Genomic DNA, 10,649 nt, shown 5'->3' with positions numbered 1-10,649 from the left:
GAGTCCCAGCAGACCGCCGTTCAGACAGCATGAAGGCTGTCACGCTATGTGGCCAGGCTTATAGATAGATGTATTCACAATCAAATTCAGTTAGAGTACAGGTTCAGGGCTAGAGAATCAGTTACCAGCCAACTAGATGCCTACCAACTTATTTATCTAAACATAGCGTTTCATCCTCAGGGCCACGACCTCATGTTTGGGAGCCTGACCCTGGGGTTAGGGTTTTGGTTTTGGGGCTCGGGTTTGGGGGTTTGGTTCCAAGCTTAACGTTGGTTTCCAGTTGAAGAGAACAAGAAAGTCATGAAAGATAAACAGAAAACAGATGGAGCAGAAAAAAATATGAAATTAAAAATGAAACAATATGAAGAAATCAAGAGAGAACAAGAACATTAAGGAATAAAAAATAACAAAAAGGACAAAATGAGGGAGAGAGAATTAAAAATATGTTTTTTGATGGCGAAAAATAATAATTGGGAAATGATGTAGAGAGGGTTTGGTCTTAGCGTTAGGGGCTGGTCTTGGCTTTAGGGTTTGGTATTGGCGTTTAGGTTTGGTGTTAGGGTTTGGTTTTAGTGTTAGGTTTTTTTCTTAGCGTAAGGGTCTATTGTTGTTGTTAGGGTTTGGTTATAGCGTTAGGGTTTGGTTCTACAGTTTGGTTTTATTGTTAGGCATTGGTTCTAGGGTTTGGTTTTATTGTTCGGGTTTGGTTCTAGAGTTTGGTTTTATAGTTAGGCGTTGGTTCTAGGTTTTGGTTTTATTGTTAGGGTTTGGTTTTGGCGTTAGGGTTTGGTTTAGGCGTTAGGGTTTGGTTCTCGCGTTAGGGTTTATTCTTGGCGTTAGGGTTTGGTTCTAGCGTTAGGGTTTGAACTTGCTGTTAGGGTTTAGTCTAAGCTTTAAGGTTTGGTCTTGGTGTTGGGGTTTAGTTTCAGTGTAAGGTTTGGTCTTGGTGTTGGTGTTTGGTTTTGGCATGAGGGTCCTGTTTTGGCTTTCGGGTTTCGTTTTGGCGTTAGGGTTTAGTCTCGGAGTTAGCCTCTCTCTGCGCCGCCGTGTGATGTTCAGCGGCCGCTCAGGGTTCCTGCATAGATCGTGGTAGTGACTAACCGCTCATTGTCGGCGCCCGGTACTATTATGGATTCCCTTTCATGCGCGGGTCGCCAGAGCTATGTGCGTGGGTCGCCCTGAGACCTGACGGGCAGGCGGACGCGCCGGTGTCAGGGAACGCTCGCCCGGGTGTTTTTGTTCTGGTAATTATGGAAACGGTCCCTCTTTGTTCTGGTCTTCCCCCGGTGGGGTCGCTGAATGGGAAGGGCCGCCAATTTGTGATGACAGGGGAGGAGCGCGGCCTGTTGCTATTGGCTAGGGCCGGGCGCCCTGGCTCCGGCAGCTGAAGTTAATTAGAGTTAATTAAGGCAGGGGGCTGGTGGCTGCCCGCTGGTACACACACATACATGCACACACACACACACACACACACACACACACACACACATGCACACACACACAATCACACCGGTTGATACCGAGGGGCTTTAACACATACGCAAACACACACACACACACACACACACAAACACACACACACACACACACTTATAACTACGCACGCACACACTGGTAGATAAAGATGGGCTTCAACACACTCACGGACACACATACACACACACACACACACACACACACACACACACACACACACACACACTTATTACTACAGAGGGGCTTCAACACACACATACACACACACTGATAAAAACAGTAAGAGCAGCTACCCCCAGGCCACAAAGACATACACACACACACACACACAAACACACACACACACACACACACACATGCACACACACACAATCACACCGGTTGATACCGAGGGGCTTTAACACATACGCACACACACACACACACACACTCACAAACACACACCCACACACACTTATAACTACGCACACACACACTGGTAGATAAAGATGGGCTTCAACACACTCACGGACACACACACACACACACACACACACACACACACACACACACACTTATAACTACAGAGGGGCTTCAACACACACATACACACACACTGATAAAAACAGTAAGAGCAGCTACCCCCAGGCCACAAAGACATACACACACACACACACAAACACACACACACACACACACACACACACACACACACACACACACACACACACACACACACCCTCCCCCTGTGCTAGTTGTTCTAGTGTAGAGAGTGTAGTGGATGTGTGTGTGGAGCAGACCCACACAGACACCAGGCTGTGGCACCGCAGGCCTCAGCTCCCTAGATGACTGGCCTGGTCCAACCAGTGTTTCAAACTAGCTAATAACATCCTTCTCAGATGTTTGATTCTACACTGTCTTCTAATCCCATCTCTTGTCACGTGTATTGTTCATCTCTGTGCTTACCTGGTGGTCAACTCTCTCTCTCTCTCTCTCTCTCTCTCCCATGTCCTCCCCCCCTCCACCTCCTCCCCTATGGGCTCCAGAAGCCCCTGGACAGGACTTTGTGACCCTGGACTACCGCCTGCGCTACTATCCCAGCATCACCTACGCCGTGATCGGTAGTGCGGTCATCTTCGTCCTGGTGGTGGCGCTGTTGGCCCTGGTGCTGCACCACCAGCGGAAGAGGAGCGTGCTGCTGCCCCGCGGCGGGCGGAGCGGCTCGCATCACCACCACCACCACCACCACCACCAGCCCCTGCTGCTGTCCCGACTGGTGATCCTGGACCGGGGGCACGTCGGCCCCGGAGGCCCAGGAGGCCCGGCCCAGACCCCCCGCTCGCCTAGTGGGGCAGCCCGCTTCACGCAGGCCCCGGCCCAGGGACTGCAGCTGCTTTCCGGGGCCCTGTATCCCTCCCGGGCCTCGCTGGACTCTCCTCCGTCGTACTCCCAGGCGGTGTTGGACGTCAGGTAGGTCACCGTTCAGACTTCAGGTTAAAGGTCTTAAGTCTTTTGTCTTTATGTTAAAATTGTTCATCTTCAGTCATTAGGTTAAGGGTCTTAAGTCTTTAGTCTTTCTGTTCAAAGTCTTTAGTCTTAGTCTTTAGTCTTTGGTCTTTAGTCTTTAGTCTTTAGTCTTAAGTCTTAAGTCTTTAGTCTTTAGTCTTTAGTCTTTAGTCTTTAGTCTTTAGTCTTTAGTCTTCAGTCTTTAGTCTTTAGTCTTTAGTCTTTAGTCTTCAGTCTTCAGTCGTAGTCTTTAGTCTTAGTCTTTAGTCTTTAGTCTTAGTCTTTAGTCTTATTCTTAGTCGTTAGTCTCGCACCACCTTTCGTCTTTAGTCTTAGTCTTTGGTTTTTGGTCTTTGGTCTTGGTCTTTAGTCTTCAGTCTTTGTCTTTAGTCTTTAGTCTTAGTCTTTAGTCTTATTATTAGTCTTTTCTTAGTCTTTAGTCTTTCTTTATGTTAAAAGTCTTTAGCCTTTCTTCATCAGTCGTTAGGTTGAAGGTCTGCAGTCTTTAGTAATTAATTTTTTGTTAACAGTCTCTAGTCTTTAGTCTTTAGGTTAAAGGTCTAAAGTCTCTAGTCTTTAGTCTTTAGGTTAAAGGTTTAAAGTCTGGGGGCCTATGAGCTCAGCTCTGGCTGGACGTTCTCTACACGTTCTTCTGCATCGTGTTCTGTAAGCGTGTTAAACAGAAATTCGGCCAGCAGAAGTAAATAGCCAGAAAAAGGATGTTAAGTTTTAAAACTGGATCTGTGTAGACTGTAGACCTTCGCTTAAAGACATGTCAACATTCATTTGGGGGGATGTAGGGAGCGGCTGACTGTGGCATGAGTGAGTGAGAGACTCAGTGAGTGAGATTCTCAGTGAGACAGCAGCTCTGATGTCGGTCCCAAAGCTTTCATCGTGCATTAGCCTTGACCCCCCGCCATGCAACCGCCATAATAGTCGGCTGCACTTTAGCTTTGTGTCTTCCATATGAATTATTACATTTATACTTTGATTATGATCAAATGTATTTGAGTGGACTAAAGGTTAGTTAGCGGATTAAGGGTTTGTACAAAAGGGATTAGCCGTAGTAGCTCACCCTTCTGAAGTGTTTAGGGTAGCATGTTTATCACTGTCAGCGGCGGTTATGACTTGTTGCCAAGTTCCTCCACTTTAAACGAGCATGCCCAGCACTTCATTCCCAAGACAGTTTTTCAAGAAATCCACAGCAGAATCCTGCAGAAAGCTATTTTCAGCATTTTAATTTCCCCTCATGTTATTTTTTTGGTCATATCTTCTAAAATATGTAAATTCAAAACTACAGGGTCCCGATTTGTAGAAGATTGCATGGTACTAGAGTAGCACAACGAAAGCACTATGTTTATACTTGTTTTGCAAAATATGGAGGGCCTTTTTGCTCTGCCTTGTTAAAAAAAAAATCTGACTTAAAAATAAACATAAACCCACTGTATACTTTATATTACGACTGAATCCCCTTTCTGTTTTTGTTCCCCCCCAGCCGGCCCCCGTGGTTCGACCTACCACCTCCCCCCTACCTTGAGGGCGGAGACCTGCCTTCAGACGGGGAGCTGCCTGAGTACCGGGACCACCTCCTGCCCAGTGAACCCCTCTCTGCTCCCTCCCCACCAAGGACCCTCCCCCCTGGTCCTCCCCCTGATGGGGGCTCCCCCGAAGGGCCGGGCCGGTTGTAGCGGTTTCCCATGTTTATTGCTCTCCGTCTAGATACTGTCGGACGGGCAGAAAATCGGAGAGTTACCCGCCTTTTGAATAAGTGCACCGGTGTCATGCTGTGTGCAAGGGGGCGGGCCGGGGTGTCCCGTCATCCAATCGGGTCGCAGGGACAGAACACTTCACGGGTTTTGCCCAGGTACCGCCTCAGTGACTGCGGACGGGAGTCATGTTTTGTGTGTTGCTGCCCTCTGGTGGTGTTTTGACTGAACGACAGAGGAGTTACACCCGTACTGTCTCAAGCTCATCCTTATAGTTCTCTGTGTTGTTTTGTGAGGCTTACTTTATCAATAACAAAGTAACCAGCACCTGCATTTCCAAACCAGTATGGAGATAATCCTGGAGATAAAAAAATTCATGGTGACGCTATAGGGTCCTCGGATGCTATTAATCACGGTCAGCCGGCTTTAAACGTACATTGATGTAATAACGCTAATATCGAGTCTTGTCATAAAAATGTCAAGCGTCCCAAGCATTTCAAGTCGTGGAATTAAGGATTGTTTCCTAATCCCTCGTTTCAATTGAAGACGAAACTATAGCTATGTTTTTTAAGTGTGTGATTATCTAAAATGAAGAAGATGCTCACTTTATTATCTGGTATAAGCTGTTGGCCGCGGGCCGCAGATATCCGAACTAAGGTTGTCCGGATGAACCGTTCGATGTTTGTAGATAAGGAAGGTTATGTATATATTTGCCTTAGTCGACTGAAATGGTTACACTGTAGAACATGAATATAAGTGCTGTATCTGTGTCGGCCTGACTTTGTGTTATGTTGAGCAGCTGTTGCTGTGAAGCGTTTCTCAGAAGATAAAAATATTATTTTTATCACTTCCTTTATTAAACAATATTGAAGTGTGGTAGAAGCTTATTGGTTTGAAGATATGTGAGCATAGGACCAGATGTTAAAGTTGTACAGACTAATAATGACCATGAATCCATCTATTTGTGTATTTGTGTCCAGGAGCCAGTTTTAAAAGTCATTCCTGTGTGTCAAAGAAAGAAGCATTATAAATATGTTGAAGAAAGCAGGAGGAATTTTGGGCCGTCTATACACCGTTGAGTGGTATAACTCTTGTACATTCAGTTAATACAGAGCATTTAATTAATCCTCTGGGCAATGGTTGCGCAATCATTTTAACCACAATTCACCATAAAACAAAACCTCAACTTTTACATTATCTATATAACATACTGAGTCTTCTCCTTTAGGAAAACTAACTCCTGCGTGAATATTAACTGAAACCCCTTCTGAAGGATTGATATGCATAAATATACGTAATACGTAAATGTAATTATTTCTCCTTAGGATTCCCCTCACCTTGTTCCCATGGGGAGAGACGAGCCTAAGGGAACTGACCGCTGATGTATTTTCTTTGTGCCTTTGCCAACCAATGTAATTCTGGCACCAAAATATATATATATATATATATATATATATATTAAACCAAAGATAATCATAATTAATCAGCCTTTGTTCCCCAGGTTGAATGGTAAACTTTTAAAAGCTATTGAAAAGTGTAACATCGATGCCTATTGTTGTATTACAATTGTATCATAGTAATACCCCATATAACCGGATAAGTAAACTCAGGACAAAACGTCTGCCCGGTTTTTCCGATTTTTTTGGAATTCACAAGATCCACTGTGTATGAAAACATTTAGCAGTTGTTAACCCTGTGCACTTTGTACTTCGAAAGTAATATAGGAAGTTTATCCCTGTTCAGTGTACTCTTTCCATGATCTTTTTAAAGTAATAAAATATATACGTTTTTCTTTCTATTATATTGTCTCTTGTACAAATGCGTCCACATCAGTTAACTGACCGATTTATAACGTTTGAACGTGGTGCTCCGCTTTTGCACCAGCAGAGGGCGCTCCTTCTCTATCGGTCAGCTAGGTCTGATCCAGCCTTTATTTGGGATGCTGTTGGACTCCTCGTAGTGGGCCTCTTTATGTTTACAAAGCGGTAGCTCAACGACCAATCACCGTTCACTATTTGGTGTTCAGAAGTGTAAGAAAGCAACGGTAAAAATAACTATTCATAAAAAAAATAATAATTCTGATTGATCCACTTTGAAATTAAAAGACTATGTCTGATCGAGTAAATAAGAAAAACTATAAACATTAATTAAAAACATTTATTATATATGTTTTATATATCATTATATATCATAAAGGCCTACATGAGAATGAAAATAAAACGTATCTCTCCCTCTCTCGCTCCCTCTCTCTCTCTCTCTCTTTCTCTCCCCCTCTCTCTTACCCTCGCTCTCCTTGCCAGAGGTTAACCTATAGTTTCAAGGTGTTTTATAATGGTACAATGGCACCTTGCATGTGTCTCCTCTCTTGAAGTCAACTCCGTCTAACAGACAGAAGAAGTGTGTAGGATTAAGGAGAAGAGGCTGTGGTCGACCTTCATTAAACCTGCAGATTTAAACCTGCAGTCCTCTCTCTGTAAGTGAACTGTCACTATATTTATATTTCAATGACGATATCATGTTTTCTTCCCATGGGCCTTCCCAGCAGCCATGGTGACTATCTCCCAAATCACGACTGGTTGTTGTGGGCACATGAATAATTACATGCTCTTTTTTTTTATCTACTCCCTCCTCCTCCTTCTCCTCCTGCTTCTCCCTCACCTCCTCCTCCACCTCTTGCCCCTCCCCCTCCTTATCCTCCTCCTCATCATCCACCTCCTACCCCTCCTCCTCCTCCTTGTTCTCCTCCTCATTCTGCTCGTCCTTCCTCTCCCATCCTTCTCCCCCCCCACACACACCTTTCTCTCCTCCTCCTCCTCCTCCTCCTCCTCCTCCTCCTCCCTTGGCTCGTTTTCTGTTTTTAATTTGCCACACCGCCCTCGGAGCCTGTATCTCCCATCCTCTGTTCCCCGTGCACCTCAATTTCCCATCCCGATTAGGGTTCATCAGATAACATGAGAAGGCGGTACATCATGTCTGACAGGCCGATATGCTTGTCTATTGTTACTCTGCTCTAATACAGCTCTCCTTCATCGCTGAGGCCCCCCCCTCTCTGTCTTTAGCAGCAGCCACGCTGGGGGCCCCTGTTGACTCAGCCAAGGTCCTAAGCACACACGCTATAATTAAAAGCTTGCACGCTTTCTGTCTCTGGTCCCCTGTTTACGCTCTCTCACTCTCGCTGTGTGTCTCTCTATCGCTCACTCTCACTCCATCTCCATCGTTCTCTCTCTCTCCCTCTTTGTGCCTCTTTCTCTTTCTGGGTCTCTTCCTCTCTCTCTGTCCCTCTCTCGCTTTCTCTCTTTATCCGCCTCTCTTGTTCTGTCTCTTGCTCTTTCTCTGACTCGCTCTTTATCTCTTCCCATTCATCATGTCTCTTGCTCTCTGACTTTGTCCCTGCTATCTGTCTCGCTCTCTCTCTCTCTCTCTCTCTCCCCCTCTCTCTCTCCCCCTCTTTCTCTCTCTCTCTTTCTCTGTCTCCCATGCTCTCTCTCTCTCTCGTGAACTTTTTCCATAAAATAACCTCATATACAGAGCCCTCTGAGCTCGGCCCAGTCACTCCGTGGTAACTGTGGTCAGTCCATCTACACTTCAAAAAGCGAATCAAATTGGTTTCTACAGTCCACCATATTCTTGTTCAACATTGTCCAACAAATGTCTTGTTGGACCTTTATTTCATGTGAATAGCTGCACTTTAATTGAGTCCTGTGTTAGTTAGTGTCCAAGTGGTTCATCGGGAAAACGTGCTAATTAATGTGCTAGTCTCCTGCTTCTCTCTATCCTTGCTCACTTCTTTCTCTACAGTCTCTCTTTTCCTCTTTCATCTCTGGCGCTCAGTCTCTCTCCATCGCTCTCATTCACTCTCCTCTCTCTCTCCAGAGTGGGAGTGAGTGATAAGGACTGCTCGGCTGTGTGTATGTTTGCGTGTGTGTGTGCATGCATGTGTGTGTGTGTGTGTGTGTGTGTGTGTGTGGTTATAACAAGGGCCTCTTGTGGTGGAGGTGCTTGGGGAAAACAGACACCACCACGGTTGGCATGCTGACAGAGGATAGAGAGCTGGGGGGGGGCTATGGGCTGTGTTACCACACAGCCCATAGCTGGTGGGCAGAGTACAAGATAAAGAGGCTTTACGTCTTTATCTGGAGCATTATATGGCGGTGGAGGGATGAGCTCATTGGCTCCTCGGTAGCGTCATGCATTAATGTCCTCCTCATATGTAAAACATGGGAAACAAATGAGTCTTCCGAAAAGACCGGGGGACTGGCTTCCCCAGAGCGGCCCCTCCAGCGCTTTCCTTCGGGGAGAGAATGTCTCGACTTGTTTTTTTAATTGTTTCTTGTAATGTTTGGTGGATGATTGATAGTTAATTAGTGAACGCTAAACAGGTTCAGGGGCACACAGAGACAGTATTTTCATTCAGCACCGTGGCGTATGGAAATGATTGGAGTCTCTCCGTCTCTCTCTCTCTCTCTCTCTCTCTCTCTCTCTCTGTCTCTCTCTCTCTGTCTCTCTCTCTCTCTCTCTCTCTCTCTCCCTCCCTCTCTCTCTCTCCCTCTCTCTCTCTCTCTGTCTCTCTCTCTCTCTCTCATTCTCCATCTCCCCTTCCTCACTGTCAAAGCAACCATAGAACCATGTTACCTTGTTACCATGCTACCATAGAACCGTGTAACCATAGTTGCATAGAACCATAGAACCATGGAACCATAGAACCATGAAAGTGTTGAGGGTGGTGGGTGGTGGGTTGAGGCTGGAAGGTGGTGGGTGGGGTTGGAGGGCGATGGTACTGGGGGCGTTGGGCCAGAGTGGGCCCCTTATCAGATGAAGAGCAGGCCCTCAGAGAGAGAGAAAGAGAGAGAGAGAGAGAAAAGGGGGGGGGGGGGGGGGGTTTAGGGTGAGGCTCAGTGGGTTGGGAGGGGGGGTCACTAGCAAAATGGAACAGCTGGCTGCGTCGCACGTGCGCTGGAACCCTGTGTCCGTGAGCACGGTGGGAATCTGGGGGGCTCAGGGGTCCACACACACACTGATCTGCTTTTGGGCTTTATCAGCCTCCACCCAGCTAGTCGTGGCACACACGCACACACACAAATATCAATACACACACACACAAATTTCTAAACACATAAACACACACAAGCACCCACGCGCACACACATAAATCAGAACAGAAAAGCACACACACACACACATATATCAACACACATGCACACATACACACACACAAACGCACGCCCACACACTGAAATATCACAACACAGGCGCACACTCACACACACACAGATATCAAAACAAACACAAAAAAATGGATAATCAAAAGTATACACACAAACATGGATATCAAAACACAGACACAAGAAAAACAACATAAAAACACACATGAACAAACACACACAAACACACGCACACACGATTATCACAACACAAACACACAGACATAAGGCAAACAACAAATACAAACAATAGCTCAGCTAATCGGCAAACACATGCTCACAAACACACACAGAGCAATACACAACGTGCTCTGCGAAGAACCAAACCAACAACCACCCATTACTCATATAGAACTTAACCTCTGTTGTTCTTTTAATGTATTTTTCTTTTTCTCTCTCTCTCTTTCTCTCTCTCTCTCTCTCTCTCTCAATCACAACGACTCCCATTCATTCATCGCTCTCCTCCTCCTGCCTATTCGGCTCCACATCTTCCAGGGCCAATCGACCTAATCTACCTAATCTGACCCATTCTAATCGGTGTCCAGACTGACAATACAAGCAGCTCATGTTTGTTCTGGGAGCCGCAGCCACTGGCTGTCACAGTCTGATAGCTGGTAAAGGTCTGGGTGCATTGTTAGGATCAGCCCAAGAAAGAGGCTTCGTTCACCAGCCCCTCTTTCTCTGTCTTATCTCATTTGGTTCATTTTGTTTTTATTCAATCGATTCATTTTCATATTTGCGCCCGGTTGGCTTCCTCTGGGGGGGGGGGAGGTGTACCGGG

The 10,649-nt window shown here is 45.9% G+C and overlaps 1 protein-coding gene across 2 annotated transcripts in view; it reads left to right on the top strand.

Annotated features, from left to right (window-relative positions):
* ldlrad3 (low density lipoprotein receptor class A domain containing 3) overlaps positions 1 to 6,355 on the top strand; it is a 66,999-nt gene extending 60,644 nt beyond the window's left edge. For both annotated transcript variants that reach the window (XM_079742969.1, XM_079742968.1), the window contains exons 5-6: positions 2,502 to 2,925; positions 4,457 to 6,355. In XM_079742969.1, coding sequence (XP_079599095.1) covers positions 2,502 to 2,925; positions 4,457 to 4,649 — 617 coding nt within the window. In that variant the 3' untranslated portion in view covers positions 4,650 to 6,355. The remainder of the gene's footprint in view (positions 1 to 2,501; positions 2,926 to 4,456) is intronic.
* Positions 6,356 to 10,649: the final 4,294 nt, after the last annotated feature.

Source organism: Pollachius pollachius (assembly GCF_949987615.1).
Source record: "Pollachius pollachius genome assembly, chromosome: 9".
In the NCBI taxonomy this organism is placed as follows: Eukaryota; Metazoa; Chordata; class Actinopteri; order Gadiformes; family Gadidae; genus Pollachius; species Pollachius pollachius.
This window is presented reverse-complemented; position numbering and strand designations above follow the sequence as displayed.